At 41.5% G+C, this 18,035-nt stretch overlaps 1 protein-coding gene across 1 annotated transcript in view; it reads left to right on the plus strand.

The window, feature by feature from the left end:
* Positions 1-18,035, plus strand: part of UTRN (utrophin) — a 466,391-nt gene that overhangs the window by 119,507 nt on the left and 328,849 nt on the right. The window contains exons 8-15 of the mRNA XM_036248256.1: positions 2,046-2,161; positions 2,835-2,995; positions 8,137-8,340; positions 9,245-9,426; positions 10,135-10,285; positions 11,430-11,549; positions 14,105-14,206; positions 17,212-17,319. Coding sequence (XP_036104149.1) covers positions 2,046-2,161; positions 2,835-2,995; positions 8,137-8,340; positions 9,245-9,426; positions 10,135-10,285; positions 11,430-11,549; positions 14,105-14,206; positions 17,212-17,319 — 1,144 coding nt within the window. The remainder of the gene's footprint in view (positions 1-2,045; positions 2,162-2,834; positions 2,996-8,136; positions 8,341-9,244; positions 9,427-10,134; positions 10,286-11,429; positions 11,550-14,104; positions 14,207-17,211; positions 17,320-18,035) is intronic.

Consider the following 18,035-nt stretch of genomic DNA (forward strand, 5'->3'; position numbering starts at 1 on the left):
CTCTCCGGACCATAGGCTGATGCTCCAACCACTAAGCCAAACTGGCCAGGGTGGTATTTGACTGTTTTTGACATATAACAGTGGCAGTTTCTATTCTTCAGCCTATCAGTAAAGGGCTCAGAAACAGCGTCATCCTAATATACAACTGAACTGATACTGCAGATTAATAGGTGGGATGGGACAACTGGTTACCCATATGTGAACCATTGAATTAGAACCTTACCTCACCACATCCACAAATAAATTTTAGCTGTATCAAGTCTTTAAATGTAAAAGGCAAAATTTGTTATATGTTTTATTAGTATTTTAAATTATTCATGGTCTCAAGTTTTGTTTTCTGTATATTCTTGGCTGATATATAACAATATAATTGACATTTCTACGTCTTAGATCTAGAAACTTGTTAAATTTTTACAAATTTTAAATTTGTTTCTGTAGATTTAAGAAAACATTTTTTTGCAGACTGTCCATGAATTATAATAGTTCCTCCTCTCCTCTCCTGCCCTTCCCTCCTCTCCCTCCCTTCCTCCCTCCCCTCCCCCCTCGATCCCCCCACACACATTTCTTTTCCCTTAATTTGTGCTTGCCCTTCAATACAATGTTGATTTGAATTGGTGATAGTGAAAAAAATATTTTGCTCTTGAAAATGAAGGGAATGGTTTTTATGTTCTACATTAAGAATGGTATTTGCTGTAGCTTTTTTGTTGTACTTTTTATCTGGTTAAAGAATCCTCACACCCAGTCTTTTATTAGTTTAGAGAGGTTAAATTCTGTTCTTAGTTGGATAACAAGTGTAGTTAGAAAACTTGAATTTTAGCCAAAACTTTTCCATTGATTAATTGATTCAATAAGTGTGTTTGTAGTACTTTCTCTGTATTAGCACAGGGTGCCTAGCAGAGAACAAAGCTGGCGAAAATCCCTGTCCTCTTAGAGTTTATGTTCAAATAGAGGGAGGTAGACAATAAAAAAAAAAAAGAAAATGTACATTGCATAGCATAAATAAATGGTAAACTGGCCCTGGCCCAGTAGCTCAGTTGGTTAGAGCATCATCTTGATATGCCAAGGTTTTGGTTCGATCCCTGGTCAGGGCACGGACAAGAAGCAACCAATGAATGCATCACTAAGTGGAACAACAAATTGATGTCTCTCTCTCTCTCCCCCCACCCCATCAGCTCACTCTAAAATCAATAAATAAAAATTAAAAAAAGAAAGAAATAATAGAAGCATCTTGAAGAAAAATGTATGAGGCAGGAGGGTAGGCCAGTGGGCGCAGTGGTGTTAGTAGGGGAGTAAGGAGGTGAAGTCAGAGAGGGCACGGGAGTGGGCGTGGGAGGCACATTCCAGAAGGTAGGTGGGTCGAAGATGCAAACAGATGGAATGCGAAGAAATGATCAACTTCTGGGTCAGTTAAAGCAACACGTCCAATTTGTGGGGTTATAAGAAAATCTAGATAGAAGTAAATACTAGACAATAGTAATATGGACGGGGGTGGGGGGAGGTGACTGGAGGGAAATTCTCGCAGGGCTTTTGTTTTAGGAATATCCTGTGAACAGATTAAAGCTGGAAGTTCTACTCTGCTAGTCTTGGTCTTTCAATAAGAGAATTAGTCCATTTATATTAATTGCAATAATTGATGTAGTTAGGTTCATTTTTTTACTAATTATTTTGAGCTTTTCATTTCTCTTTTTTGTATCTATATTTTTTCTTTCTTGTCTTACATTAATAGATCCCCCCCCCCCCTTTTTTTTCTTTTACTATTTGGGAAATATTATATACTATTTCTACTCTTTTAGTGGTTACTCCAGAAAATGTAATAGGCGTATTTAAAAAAACAAGAATATTAGAATGTTGTATCTGTTGTTTTCATATTTATAAGTTACTTTAAAAATATTATATATTTGACAAGTCATTGGGATATAAAGTTAAACTTTTTAATTTAAACTCACAAACAAAAAGTCTAAAACTGAAATATATTAGATTATAACAGTGACCACTGTTTCCACATGTTTTGTCTTCATTGCATTTTATTTGCATGGTGTTTTCAGACCCGATCTCTTCAGCTGGGACAGAGTTGTCAAAATGTCCCCGATTGAGAGACTTGAACATGCCTTTAGCAAGGCTCAGACGTATTTGGGAATTGAAAAGCTGTTAGATCCTGAAGGTATTGTTCAGCATTTAATTTCAACCTTGATTTTGCTTTACAATTTTGAATATTGAAGAGCAGTGTTTTTTTGTTTTTTTAATTTGTTTAGAGGGAATTATGAGAGTTGAGTAGTGTTCTTCCTTTTGAAATTGGTGCAAGTAATTATATTGCAAAGTTATTCTTACTTTTGTACTTAACAATTTGTAGGATCCCTTAGGAGGAAGTTTAATTACATCATTGGAGAAGTTATTTGATACCAGCATAAGCTTTAAAGTTTTAAGAAAATATAATTACTAGATAAACAATTCAGTATTTGGTTTATTTTATTTAAATGCATTTTTACATAAGATTCTTGGATATGATGTGAAAACTTTAGTTACAAATGTTGTAGGGTTGAATCATGTGAACAAAATCTGTCATTATCTAAAATGGTAGTTTATCTTTGAGTATCTGAGAGAAGCTTCTAGGGAAGAATTTTAGGACACGGGATTCTGAACAAAAATAAGAAAGTGTCTCTGCCTTTACCTCATCTATTATTATATGAAATAGAAACTCACTGAACTATGGTATTGCAAAGACTATATAATTGTATTGTTTATGGGTACTAAGAATAGTTATTTTATGTCTCCTATGGAGCAGTTCACATATTTTGGGCATCTAACTGAAGCTGGTCTTTTTCTTCCCCTTCTAGATGTTGCTGTCCAGCTTCCTGACAAGAAATCCATAATTATGTATTTAACATCTTTGTTTGAGGTGCTACCTCAGCAAGTCACCATAGACGACATCCGAGAAGTGGAGACGCTTCCAAGGAAATACAAGAAAGAATGTGAAGAAGGAGATATGAATATACAGGTACAGGTACATATATATATATATATTTTTAGATAGAGTGGGAAGGAGAGAGAGGAAGAGAGAGAGAGAGAGAGAAACATCGACATGAAAGGGACACATCGAGTGGCTGCCTCCCACACAACCCAACCAGGGCCGGGGACAAACTGCAACCAAAGTACGTGCCCTCAGCGGGAACCGAACCTGGGTCTCTCTGACCACAGGCCGATGGTCTAACCGCTGAGCCAAACTGGCCAGGGCTACAGGTACATTTTTATTGAAATGTTTGACTTGCCATATTTGTTATCTCTTAGGTACTAAATAACACTTTTAGGGGATTTTTTTCTTGACTGAGAACATCTTGGCTTGTCTGCTTACATAAGAAGTTTAGTTCATCAGTTAGCATGCTGTCCCGTGTCACATGCATGTATGGAAAACTGTAAGTCAGCTGAATTCATAAGAAGGAAAATAGTCTGGCCAGTGTGGCTCAGTGGTTGAGCATTGACTCATGCTCCAAGAGGTCACAGGTTCGATTCCTGCTCAGGACACATGCCCAGGTTGTGGGCCAAACCCCCAGTGAGGGGCATGCAGGAGGCGGCCAGTCTATTTTCTCTCTCTCATCGATGTTTCTGTCTCTCTCTCCCTTTCCCTTCCTCTCTCTCTAAAATCAATAAAGGAAAAAAAATTAAAGAAAAAAAAAAAAAAGGAAGGAAAATATACTATTTCTCACAGCAAGGGGGTCCAGGGCTGTGATCATGCCACTGTATGACATGCTTAAGAACCAATGTCTTTCCATCATTTGGTCACCGTTTCTCATCACTGCCATTTTGTGCTAAAGATGGTTTTTCTCATGTCAGCCTACTTTTGTTCTAGGTACTGATTTTCTTTTTGCCCTTAACAAAAGGATTGTAACCATTATATTTTTACCAGGTCTATCAAAATACAAGCTTTATTTTCTCTTTTATTTAGGAGGAATAATTGAGAATATGTTACTTGGTAGATTTTTTACTTAAAGGCTTATAATGTTTTTTTATTCATTAGGATAAAAATGAGTACTCCAGGAGACATAAATAAAGTCATGAATTTTTCTTCCTGAATTATCCTGCCTTGAATTAATTTATATTTTATCTTATTCTGTTTTAGTCTAACCAGTCCTCTTAATTCATAAAATGAGAGAATCTTAACAGCTGGGTAAGACCTTAAAAGGTCATTGGGTCCAACATTTCAGCAACCCAGAGATACACATGAATTTCAAAATGATGCGAAATGATGTTTCAGAGAAGCGGAAAACGGGCTTACATTTTATTCCTGTCCCTACTTGCTTTGGATTGGTCACTTACCCTCTCAACCACAGTTTTATCTGTAAAATCTGGATGAAACCACCCTCTCCATAAAGATAAGGAACTCAGAGTGTCTAAAGTAATATTAATAAGCACTCCGTAAACAGCAGCTATCATTATTATAGTTTTCCCTTCTTAATTTGTTTTAGTATTCATTCTCACTGCACAGGTGCCTTTTAAAAAATATTCATTAATTCTCATAGAGTGATAAAGCTCTTGAATTGGTATCGCATATTTTTTTCTTTCCTTTTCTAAGGTTCAGAGAACTTAGTTCAGATTTTGGGGGGTAGTAGGTACAACCCTTTTAACTACTTCATTTAAAAAATAGCATGATTTATGGAAGAAGAAAAAAACTCATTGAGGAGAAGAGGCGAGAGATGGGGCCAGATTGTGAACCTAGGGGGCTCCTTTTGTTAGTTTTAAAGATCACATGGTGCTGAGGAAAAGCTGTGATTTTTTTTTAGAATTGGCTGAAAATGCTGAGAAGCGTTTGTTTGGTGTAGTTATCATCCTGTACTAATGATGCATCATTTTAAGTGGCTCAGATCATCTTCTGAGGTCGATTTTTGGTTTGAGTCATTTGTTTATTGAATGGGGCTCCTTTTGTTAGAAAGCTGGAGTAGTTGACTTCTCCTCAAGCCCATTCTCTCTTAAAAAGGGAGGAGAGTTCATTTGCCTTCCATGCTGTGTGGATAAAGCGATCACTTTTGGGGCCCAGGGTGGCTGATAAGAATTGCAGAAGCCCTTTGCGGTTTTGATTAAAAGCAAGTGCATTGGCCCTGGCCGGTTTGGCTCAGCGGTTGGAGCATCAGCCTGCGGACCAGAGAGTCCCGGGTTCGGTTCCAGCTAGGGGCATGTACCAAAAAAAAAAAAAAAAAAAGCAAGTGCATTAACATTAACCTCTTTATTTACATGCTTTCATTTGTGCCTTAGAGACCGAATTAAGCTAGTTGAAGAAGTAAAATGTGGTCTAGTTTTAACCACCGACTGTCTGACCGAGCTCGCCCTCGGTTCTTCGCAGTGAATGCTAACAGCCTGCTCTCTCGCTCCGTCTCTACCAACGAGCCAAAGTGAGGTGGTCGGCCAAGTCGATCTGGCATTTCTCTTTAACTTCTTGGTTGAAAGTCTCCTCTTGTGTTTCAGTTAATGCCTTCTGAACATGTGCATTGAGATAATGTGTTCCATCCATCTCCCACCTCCCTGGGTCCAGTGTTTATCTCAGCAACCTTGGGCTGGTCACACACTAAGTTTCCAATTCTCAGATAGTCTCATGAGAGCCTGGGGGCTTGGTACCAAACGTTCTCCGGGGTTATTTTGGCTCTACAGCTTCAGAACGTGAGACCCAGAACTGAACTCATGTTCCCTTCTCTGCCTTTGGCATCCTGTGTCCTACTTATCCTGTGTTTCATCAGTGTGCTCTCTGGCTGGTTTTTGTAACCCCTACGTACAGTTTACTGGGCCTGTTTGATTCCCCCTCCAGATGTCTCTGGTCCGTGTTTTCTCTCTGTTCCAGCCTTCATGCCAACTGAAGACCTCACCTTCTCTTGTCGCTACAACACCCAGCCTGCCCCCACAGTTCATCCCAGGCCCCTCCCTGCGGTCACGGTGGCCTGTCTCCTCTCCTTCCCCACGAGCCTTGAGCATGTGGCTTTCTCTCTCTGAAATGCTCCTCCACCCACTGTGCTCATGGTCAGCGTCCAGTCTTTCCTCCGTTTCAATGGACCTTTTTCAGAGACGTCGTCCCCGATTCACTCACTGCAGGCCAACCCTACACACACTTACACACTCACACTCATTCAGTTTCTTGCTGTCTCAGTGGTTTTGTCAACTATGTGAAGAATTTTAAATGGTGTCTTATGGCACTGGGGAAACAGAGAGAGATTTTACGTGGGGGAGTCTCGTGATGCGCCTACATTTTCAGAGATCGTCTGGCGGCTGAGGGAGGAGTGGGCTGTCGAGGTGGGAGAGTGGGCGGCGACGGGACGTAAGACACCAGTGAGCAGACAGCAGGCTGTTGTCCCGAGGACAGACGGTGGTGGTGGAGGAGATGGAGAGGACTGGATGGCTGGGAGACACATTTTGAAGGTAGGAATGGCTTCCTTATCAAATGTGAGAGGTGGAAGAAAGAGAGAAAGCAAACTTCTGGTCCTTAGCTGGAGGAGGTCAGTGCATGAAGGAGCCGTTCGCAGACATGGGAAATCCAAGGAAGAAGACGCTTGGGGAAGAAACGAGGTACACAGGCACGGGTTGATGTGCCTTTGAGACACTGAAGTGAAGAGGTTAAGGTAGTTGGACAGAGGAGTTTGGAGTTTGGGACCAGAAACATAAAGGCATTGCCTGTGGGATGCAGATGGTTCTTTAAATTCCATAGCAGTGAATGAAACCTCCCAGACCAAGTACACAGAATAGAAAAAGGGCCGGGACTGCATTTTCAGGAGATTCATTACGTGCAGGTTGGCTGTGGCACCAGAAGGAAACCAATACGGTGTCCCTGAAGCAGGGAAAGGGGGCTTGTAGAGGGCGGGGTTCAAGCCACCGGAGCACTGCTGAGAACTTACGTAAGAAAGGGGGCGACCCCTTCTCAGGATCCGCTGGGAACAGTTCTGGTGTATGTGTGTTCTCCCAGCACCGTTTGTTGGTTAATTACATGGTCACCCTAAAGGTGATGCTAGAAAAGCGGCTTTGTCAGTGGGAAGGGTGTTGGTGACATTGGCAAAAGTCTTTTCCGTTGAGTGATGGGGACCAATACCGAATCTGAAAGGGCGTGTTACGAATTGTAGCTGTCAAATGCCTGGGCATTTCTTATAGTGTTCTCTAGACATTTTGTGTGTTTGAAATCCATACAGATTGTGGATGAGAGGTGATTAAGTACAGAAGTTCTGCCCTGCAAGGGAACAAATGAACAAGAGACAGTTCATTTGGTTATAAGGTTCTAAAGTATATAGAAAATATTCCAGCCCTGGCCGGTTTGGCTCAGCGGTTGGAGCGTCGGCCTGTGGTCCAGAGAGACCCGGGTTCGGTTCCCACTGAGGGCACGTACCTCGGTTGCAGTTTGTCCCCGGCCCTGGTTGGTCGAGCGGGTGGCAGCCACTCGATGTGTCTCTCACATCGATGTTTCTCTCTCTCTCTCTTCCTCTCTCTCCCTCCCGCTCTATCTGAACAAAAAATGTCCTCGGGTGAGGATTAAAAAAAAAAAAAAAAAAGAAAAGAAAATATTCCATTGCTTGAGATAAATTTAGTCCCATGGGCTTTTAAAAAAAAAAAAAAAGCCAGCAGGTAAACCAAAGGACAACCACCTCCAAAATATACATCAGCAGCCTCTGTGTGTCAAAAATAAAATGCTGAAGTGCATTTCAGTCAAAGCCGTTTGACTAGGGTCAAAGCAGAGTTCTAATCTTGATTTCCTTTTCTTTAACTTATATTTGTCCTTTAAGGCCCAACATGATCCTGTAAGAAGCTTTCCTATTTTAGCCCTTGCTGAACTCAAATAGCATCTCTTGTTGGAGCCATGGAATTTATAACTGTGCTGATAGCCATTTAGTTCTGTTCAGAAGTGACCCGGTGGGTTTGCCTCTTCCCAGCTAGGTTAGCATCCCCGTGAGCGCAGGATCGGGAGGGCATCGCTTCTCCGCCTCTGCCACCCCGGCACCCTTCATGAGCACTGTCCCCCTGGCTCCGGGCACGGCGCGACCAGCACCCGAGAACTGGCTGAACCCCAAGACACAGTGGGTTCTTCATACCCGAGCGTTCTCCATACAGTGTGTCTCTGCTGAACACCTCATCTTCACATCGCATGTGTGTTTTCTCCCGGCTTCGTTTCCCTAGAGCTCGGCGCCGGAGGAGGGGCACCGGAGCCCCCGGGCTGACACCCCCAGCACCGTCACTGAGGTCGACATGGATCTGGACAGCTACCAGACAGCCCTGGAGGACGTGCTGACTTGGCTGCTTTCTGCCGAGGACACTTTCCAGGAGCAGGATGACATCTCTGATGATGTGGAAGAAGTCAAAGAGCAGTTTGCCACCCACGAAGTAAATAATCTGTAGCCGATGAGTAGGATCTGTCTGCCACCGTGGTGCCTGTGCCTTATCAGGGGCTCTGCCCTGATATGTATGTTTACCCAATTCTGCTCCACAGAAAGGTCGTGGCGCATTTTAGGACTTGCGGCATTTAAATAGGACTTTGTTATAGAGTTGGCGTGGGTGATTAACTGCATGGGAATTAGGTTTCAGACTTTAGCTTGGTTGTCCCTTGTGTACTCTGTGGAGCCCCGGGCACAGAGCACCGCCCGGTGCTGCTGGTTTCTGTATTGTTCCAGTTACAGCACATGATGGCTCATCAGTGCACCAAGTCTTTGGACTAAGAATATTCCCAGAAAGTGATTATTTTTATTTATTGTAGGACTAAGCAAATGTCATATCTAGCGTTCATGTACCATTTTATACAATGAAAATGTCCTACTATTTTGAGGATATATTATATTGCACCGTAGTGATTTGATCATATGAAGATTTCTTTTTGATTAAGTAGTTTTATTGTTGTTTTTTGGTGCTGGTATGTTAATTGACAGGTCTTATTTGCTTTTCTGGTTTGAAAAATAATAGAAATTGTCATATTCTTTAAACAGTTCCTCTTGGGTGAGCATGGTGTTTTATTTATTCTATTTCCTCATAATTCCATGTCCATGGTCTATCAGTATCATAATCAGCATCTACTTAAAAATAGTTGCTATTATCAGTTGTAATATTGTTCTCTTCGATCCAGTCCCCTTTTTACTGAGGACAGCTGCTTCTTTCCTGTACTCGAAGTTAGTCAAAGTCTCCTGTATGTTCTACATGGCTACCTTTTTCCTGCAGCTTTGATATTAAAGCATTAACAATTTCTTCAGTTTTGTGCAATGAGCAGCCCACAAATCGTAATGCTGTACTTTTCTAGGCTTTTATGATGGAGCTGACTGCACACCAGAGCAGTGTGGGGAGCGTCCTGCAGGCAGGAAACCAGCTGATCACGCAAGGAACCCTGTCTGATGAGGAGGAGTTTGAAATTCAGGAGCAGATGACCCTGTTGAATGCTAGATGGGAGGCACTGAGGGTGGAGAGCATGGACAGGCAGTCCCGGTGAGTGGCAGCAAAGAAATGAACACTTTACCCCACAAAGTGCATTGCCCAGTTTAGCTGAAATAAAAGTCTGTATGTCTGTGAGAGCAAGATAATTACAGAGCCCGCCTTGTAAAATTTTACTCTTCTCTTTGTGGGATGTTGCTTCAGTTTTGTATGATCTTTGTTTCTCCTTTGATGTGTTAACCAAATTAAACAGTAGAAGTCGGAGTACCATGAAAAAAAAAAAAAGTTGGAGTACCGAAATTAGAGAAAAGGAAAAGAGACACGTCCTATGGACAGTTATTGATCTGCAGTATTAAAATTGGCAAACCATCAACTCCTTATGAAGACAGGATGGTGTAGTATTTATTTACAATTTGGCTTTGTAACATTTTTTAAAGCAGTCCCCCACCCCGTGGTTCATTTTATTTCCTGCATTGTGTGTATTAAGGAGCAAACTACATCCCATTGCAATTTAATGTGCAGGAATTCCTGATGGAAGAAACAATGATTTAGAGACCAATGGTGGGTCTGTTGTTTGCATTCTCTGACTGCATTTAATGGACTCCATGTAGGGAGAACATGAAAGTTTTTTTGCTCATTTCTATATTTAAAGGCTAAATGCTACTTTAAGTGGTTAGGCGGGAATGCGTTTCTTTGCTGCTGTGTGTATCTGCCCTTGCAAAGGGGCAGAGCCGGTGGGAGTCATCTGTGCCCCCCCCGCAGGCTGCATGACGTGCTGATGGAACTGCAGAAGAGGCAGCTGCAGCAGCTCTCTGCCTGGCTAACACTCACGGAGGAACGCATTCAGAAGATGGAAACTTGCCCCCTGGATGATGATTTACAATCTCTACAAAAGCTGCTGGAAGATCATAAAGTAAATCTGGCTCGTATTTCTTTTCTACCTTTCCAAACATCAAACAGTAGCACTTAGCATTCTCAGGGGCTTCTGTCGTTAGTGCAGAGATGGGACAATTCTTCAGTGCCCTCTGTTAGTCAGCAGCTTGAGGGTGGGTTCATGGGGATGTGGCTTTTCTGGGATGCATGCACAGGGACATTTCATTTGGGTACGTATAATTCTCTTAGGGACACACATAGCTTTCATACGATTTTCAAGGGTTGTTTGGGTCTATAAGTGGTTAAGAACCCTAGTGCGTGGGCATCCATGCTGTGTGCAGGTAAATAAGCAAACCCTCAGATTACCTGTACCCAATCCTTTAAGAAAAGCTATTGCTTCTTCTCTGATCTAGGAAAGTGTAGGGCACCAGGTGAAGAATCAGAATTTGGTGGACAGTTTAATTTGGTCACACCTTTAGGAGATAACTTTTCATGGTCAAGGAAAGGGAGGGCTAATAGCTTCTCTGCAAGTTGTTTGGATAATCTGATTTTTCAATGAAATGTCTGGATAACTGATAAATAAAGCTTTGGGGATACTTTAAATGCAACTCAAGAGGCATGTGACAACACTATTGGTAGTGTTTGAATAAATTACCTGTATACATACGGTCTCCGCACCTGCCTTGCTCTTCCTGTGGAAGAGGTGAGCTCATCTGTGTGTCCTCAAGTGCTTTCCTGGAGAGCTCATCGGAATAGCTTCCAGCTACAGGTAGCATCTCCTTATCTCTCACTTTATGCCTTGCCGCACTAGAGAAATGGTCTTTGGATAGTTAAATTCAGGACTACTTTTGATTTACCAGGTCTACATTCTCATCTTACTTCCTAGTACAGACATTCAACTCATTTATGCTACATTATTTTTTGCCAGAATTCAGAATGAAAGGCATGACATCCCATTTGCAACCTGTTATGACCTTGCATTTTGAAACTGCTTTGGTTCATAATGAAATGTAAAGATGTATAACAGGCTTGTTTCATCAGCAGAACATTTAGGGTAATGGTTGGAAATTTAAACATGGTGCCTCATTAAATGTCCTCAATTACTACTGACAACCGAGTGGATTTTAAACAAGTACATGTGAAAGAGTAGAAATAATGGTGTATCTGAATTTTTTTCTTTCTAGAGCTTGCAAAATGATCTTGAGGCTGAACAGGTGAAGGTGAATTCATTAACTCACATGGTGGTGGTGGTTGATGAAAACAGTGGAGAGAGTGCCACGGCTGTCCTGGAAGGTCAGTTACAGGTAAGCGCTCCGAGAGGGGTCCAAGGCACCTGTGGCCTGAGACCCAGTGACATCTGCCCTTATTCCTTATGTCCTATCACACTGTTTATGGAGAAGAGCAGAAGAAGCTACTTTAGGTCGTACCTCCCAGTTGGGGTTCCACAGCCTATGGTTACAGGACTACCTTGGATCATTCCTTGACATCAGCTCCTGGGATGAGTGGGCGGGGCGGCTTGAGGTCACAGCTTCCTTGTGAGGAATAGTAATAAGGCTGGGAAGCACCAGAGCTGATCTCCACAGGTGGTCCATAGGTTTCTTGCTCAGAATCACTTGAGGAATGTGTTACAGTGTAGATTCCTGGGCTCCATGCAGACCTGAACTCTTGGGAGTGGGGCTCAGTGGACCTGCACTTTAAAAAAAATGTGGAAAACACTATGGTGTTACCTCAAAAGTTAAAAATTGAACTGCCAGTGATCCCACTTCTAGGAATACATCCTTAGCAGCCTGAAACACCAATCAGAAAGAATATATGCATCCTTATGTTCATAGCAGCACTATTTACAATAGCTAAGATCTGAAAACAGCCCAAGTGTCCATCAGTAGATGAATGGACAAAAAAGCTGTGGTACATATACACAGTGGAGTACTATGCAGCTATAAGAAAGAAAGATCTCTTACCCTTTGAGATGACATGGAGGGACCTGGAGAGTATTATGCTAAGCAAAACAAGCCAAGCAGAGAAAGACAAATATCACATGATCTCACTTATTTGTGGAATATAATGAAGTAAACAAACTGATGAACAAAATTGACCCAGAGACAGGTAGGGTACAGACTGACAAACCTCAGAAGAGGAGGTGTTGGGGGGGAAGAGATAAACCACAGAACTTATATGCATGTATGCATAACCGATGGACATGGTCAACAAAGCTGGGGATGGGGTGGGGGTGGGGGTGATGGGGAGGAGGGTGTCAATGGGAAGAAAAGGAGAAACATCTGTAACAAAAACAAATTAATAAAAATAATTTTATAAAATGTCCGTGCATATTGAAATTTGAGGATTTCAGCCACATAGGATTTAATATCCCCGTTTCTTTGGTGAATCAGTGTGTGATTTCAACAACAGTTTTGGGGACCCCAACAAATTGCTTCTTTTTCTGCAAAGGTTATAGTGGAAAGTCTTTAAAAAGAGAATGATTGGTATTTCATTTGAATAACACTGGGATTATCCTCTGTGATGTTTCCAGTTTATGATTTTCAGAAACTTTCAGAGTATACTTTCATCATATGAAATCCTTTTTGTTTTGTTTCATCATTTAAAGTTGGCCAGGGGTTCAGAGACTTGTGCAGAAGTACTTAGTTATCACAGTAGTCTGAGAGGTGGGCAACAGTGAAGAAACTGAAATTCAGAGACACGAGGCGATGCCTTTGAGAGTTAGACAGTGAGTTTTCATGCTGAGACCTATCTTCTGGCTCTAAGTTTTCTACCCTTTGAACTGAACAGAGCTTTTTATGGTATTAAATATCAAAATAAGATAATGTGAATTAAATAATTCTTGTTCATATGTAAGTAATGTAGAAATAAAATAGAACATTTCTTAATCATTATTTATTAAATGGTACCAAAATAATTTGTTGGGAAAGCCATCATGAAGAATGACTTTTTGTTTTTTATTTTATTTATTTATTTTTTTGTCGTCACCTGAGGACATTCTTCCATTTTTTGTTCAGGTAGAGTGGGAGGGAGAGAGAGGAACAGAGAGAGAGAGAAACATCGATGTGAAAGGGACACATCGAGTGGCCGCCACCCACACAACCGACCAGGGCTGGGGACAAACTGCAACCGAGGTATGTGCCCCCAGCGGGAACTGAACCCGGGTCTCTCTGGACCGCAGGCCGACGCTCTAACCGCTGAACCAAACTGGCCAGGGCAAGAATGACTTTTTGAAATAAGTAGTGAAATGTATTTATTTAGTATGCTAATACTTGTACACATTCTACTGCCAAATTTTGGGGTATTTTCTATGGATTATGTGATATAAACAGAAAAAAAAATCAATTAAGTATATTTAACAGGAATTCTCTCATTCAACACAGTTTTTATAAGGTTAAAATTTTATTTTTGTATGACAGATGAAAATTTTCTTGGCATGTAAAAGATGGTTAAGAAATTATTGATGCTTTGAATTTTGTTTTAAAGATAATTATAGCCTGAGACAAATCGAAGCACAAAAAGGGGATATTTGATCTATTTTGACAATGTATGTGAAAATGTTAAATTCTCAAGTAAAAACCACAATAAAATAGAAAGAGCTGGAATTTGAAGTAGAAAATTACAGGATAGACTTCTAGTTGTGCTACTTTTTAGCTAAGTAATTAGTTGCATTCTACAGAAATTAGTTCTTCTCATCTATAAATTTATAGGATTCATCTGTATTATTTTAAAACAAATATATATATATTTTTTAATAAGTTGCTACTTTGTAATAGAGAACAGTAGGTGCCAAGAATTTCTTTAAGGGTCATAGCTATCTCTTAAGGCTCTGTGGACCAAGGATGGCTCCTTCCCCTTCTAGAAACTCGGCGAGCGTTGGACAGCAGTGTGCCGATGGACTGAAGAACGCTGGAACAGGCTACAAGAAATCAGCATGTTGTGGCAGGAGTTGCTGGAAGAACAGGTATGAAACTGCTATCCGTATGGTCAAAGTAGAGGGTGAATGGGAACTCACCTTTAATAATGGCATTCAAATAAGGTCTTCTGTACTTTTCTTCTAAAGGAACATTTACAAATAATTAGTTATCATTTTAAAAGTCAGATTTGTATCCATTTTACTCAGAAATTATTCATAGAGATTGTATTATATGGCTCCTTTGAAAGAACACTTTGATCTGTGTTTATTATTTGGAGTGTTACTGTGTAGATATACCCCTTTCAGGGTTTGCTTGACATCATTTATTGCATTTGTGTTGAACTTGTATCAACACAGTACCTAGCATATAGTTTGTGCTTAATAAGTAATGAATAAATGAATCCACTCAGTACTTTGTGGCCTTTAAGTCACAAGCATTTTTTATTGATTTTTGAACAGAATAACTACTGCAATTAGCTAGAAAACATTATTTAGCAACACCACTGATTTAGCACTTGGGTGATAGCATATGTTTCCCACTAAAGAATACCGCGGTAAGTGGACCTTTGGCACAAAGCTGCCACCGTACGTTTCAGTCAGAGTGGTAGCCCTTTGCCCACCTCCCACCTTCCAGAAAAGCACATCAACACAGAATGCAAATCAGCAACACGTTTTTCTGAAAACACCAAACAGTTGTGGTTTAGAGAATAAGCAGATGCTCTATTCCCACATCTCAGTGTCTATTTTGATTCTTTTAAATGCATTTTATTTCCATCTGTAAAAAAGAAACTATATTCTTTTCAGGTGATAAAAACACATGCATAATGTTCTGTGGTTTATTAAATATGGTGCAGACAGAACATCTTCAAAATTGGGGTGCAAAATTTGTCTCAGTATAAATTGTGAATCACTACTCCCTGCCCCTAGTCATTGATCACAATCTTCCTATTAAGAATCACATAATGGACCTGGTTCTGATTTCTGAAATATTTACAGTTCACTACAAATATTTACATTTAGTCAGAGTCTTCTTTTCACATCAAAGCGTAACATCGAATAGTTAAAATTTCCCTTTAATAATGACAGAGAAAGCCATTGTGTTATTTTTCTGCTAAATAACTTAACTTAAAATTTGGAAAAAAAATTTTTTATTTTTAATTCTTATCCAAGGATATTTTTTCCTTTTATCTTTAGTTTGAGTGGGAGGGGGAGAGAGAGAGAGAAACATCAACTGGTTGCCTCCTGCATGACCCGACCAGGGCCGGGACCAAACTGCAACCGAGGTACCTGCCCTTGACTGGAATAGAACCTGTGACTCTCTGGTCTGTGGGCCAATGCTCTAACCACTTAGCAAAACTGTCCAGGCCTAAAATTTGGGAAAAAAAAAATAATTTGGTAAATAAAAATACTTAAAAATAGGGAGTAGCTAGAACTTTGGCCAATATTTTAGGTTTAAAACTGACCTTTGGACGACTTTCTGCTGGAGATATGGAAGGAGGGAGCTTGTGATAAATGGAGAGTTGAAGCCCACATGGGTACTTCACAGAGAGACAATTTGCTGTTGCAGGAATGAGCCCAAGTCAGCTGCCTCTGAATTAGAAAACTCTCTCGGGATTATTGTGCACTCCGCTGCGGAGGCTTTGGAGTCAGAACCGGCCGTGGGAATTAGTTCCACACGCCTGTGGCACGGGCCAGTTTTACGTGTGGCCTGGAGGAAATCCGTAAACGACTCCAGCTGCTTTCCAACCTTCCTTTCCCTCTGTCCTTTCCTGTACCCTGTGCTCAAGCCCCGCATTCCCAGGTGGCAGCCCACTGCCAAGCTGCCGACGCCACGAAGGACAGAGCTGGTTCTTTGTCACTGTCTACTCCGACGCGTGGCACCTGGGAGGTGCCTGGTGGTTTTTGTTGTTGTTTTGCTTTCATATTTTGAAAGAGCGAACGCATTTCATTTGTTTTCTAGACGTTGTGTTTTTGTTTAAGGATTGGCCTCTGCCATGGAGTGCCTCTAGCCTCATCTCTGCATTTTTAAGTTTTCTCCAGCCGTTAAAAACCACGGAATCCTCCGTAGCTGCCCCCTCCCCTGCTCCCCGTCCCTAAACTGGGAGCGATCTCTTGTGTGGCGTCTGCACTTTGTATCTTGTGCCATAGGTGTTCCTGTGCATATCTTATTACCCTTACTACATTGCGGGCAGGATCCATTTTTGTCCTTTATGTTCTTAATCTTCACCTTTTGTGTGTGTGTGGAATATAGAGGACGGCAATAGTTGTTACATTCGCTGAGAAAAACAACGAGAGAAAGAATTGATCCCATTGCAAATATAGAACTAAGGCCCCTCCACCCCCACTCCACCCAGTTCTATAGAAAAGGGTTTCTGCAGTTGGACACTGTGTTTGGGGCAGAATGATCCCAAAGTAGCCATGTTGTTTTCCACTCCTGCTTTAAGTGTATCTCTCTACTTCTGCCTAAAAAAACAGTCTCACTGGCCAATGCAGTTTCAGTATCTTGAGACCGGCTTCGAACTGTCCTCGGGCTTGTTCCTCTAACCATAATTGCCGTGGAACCTGGGCATCAGTGCGGTCTTCCGGCTCGATGCTGTGCAAAACCACTGGCCGTGGAGGGTGGGCCTTTGACCTAGCTCTGGGAACTAGCCAAGAGAGCTTGGATGCAGAACTTGGCTCCTCTCTCTTTCCTCCCTAAAATGAGGGGCTGAGACAAGAATCTCTGAGATTCCTTCTGTCTCCTGAGTGTTGTAATGTGATACTTTTGGAGACTCAAATCGCCTTTTAGATCCGCCAGCCTCCCTGAGCGTCAAGTTTACTTATCCAGGTGTGGGGCTAATTCCAGATTGGTCTGTTGCAAGTATGAGAAGGATAACATCCTTAAGAGATGTCTTTTCTGTGTCATTCATGCCTCCTGCTTCGGTGTTTGAAGTCTTTATCCGAGGTAATGGTGAAGCAAGCCTCTGAGAACATAAATGTTAGAGATTTGGTAATTAGACTGAATTACTGAATGATTCCCCAAATATATTTCTAACCTTTGTTATTATTTGTAGTGCTTGTTGAAAGCGTGGCTAACTGAAAAAGAAGAGGCATTAAAAAAAGTGCAGACGAGCAACTTCAAAGACCAGAAGGAGCTGAGTGTCAGTGTTCGACGACTGGCTGTAAGTAAGCCTGTGATGCTCGTGTTTCCTGTCAGTGGTTAATACAGCCCCGTAAATACAGAGTGAGACACGTCACCCCCCACCGGAATGGTCTAGAACCAGGAGTCTTATGTTTTAGCATTAGAGAATTACAAGGGCATGTTTTACTACAAAATAGACATACTTATATTTTCTGACCAGGGAACGGGAAGATGACGTCCTGTTAGAAAGGAGTCAGGGCCTGGATGTGGAGAAAAGGGGACCCTAGGACACTGCTGGTGGGAATGCAGATGGGTGCAGCCACTATGGAAAACAGTGTGGAGTTTCCTCAAAAAATTAAAAATGGAACTGCCGTTTGCCCCAGTGATCCCACTTCTAGGACATCCCGAAACACCAGTCCGAAGGAGTATATGCACCCCTATGCGTAGCAGCATTGTTTACAATAACTAAGATCTGGAAGCAGCCCAAGTGCCCATCAGCAGATAAGTAGATAAGAAAGCTGTGGTACATTTACACAGTGGAATACTAGGCAGCTGTAAAAAAGAAGGATCTGTTACCCTTTGAGATAGCATGGAGGGACCTGGAGATTATTATTATGCTAAGTGAAATAAGCCAGTCAGAGAAAGACAGATATCACATGATCTCACTTATATGTGGAATCTAGTGAACAAAATAAACTCATGAATAAAGTAGAACCAGAGCCGTGGAAACATGGAACAGACGGAGGAGTCTCAGAG

The sequence above is a fragment of the Molossus molossus genome, unplaced genomic scaffold, assembly GCF_014108415.1.
Source record: "Molossus molossus isolate mMolMol1 unplaced genomic scaffold, mMolMol1.p scaffold_m16_p_8, whole genome shotgun sequence".
Classification (NCBI taxonomy): Eukaryota; Metazoa; Chordata; class Mammalia; order Chiroptera; family Molossidae; genus Molossus; species Molossus molossus.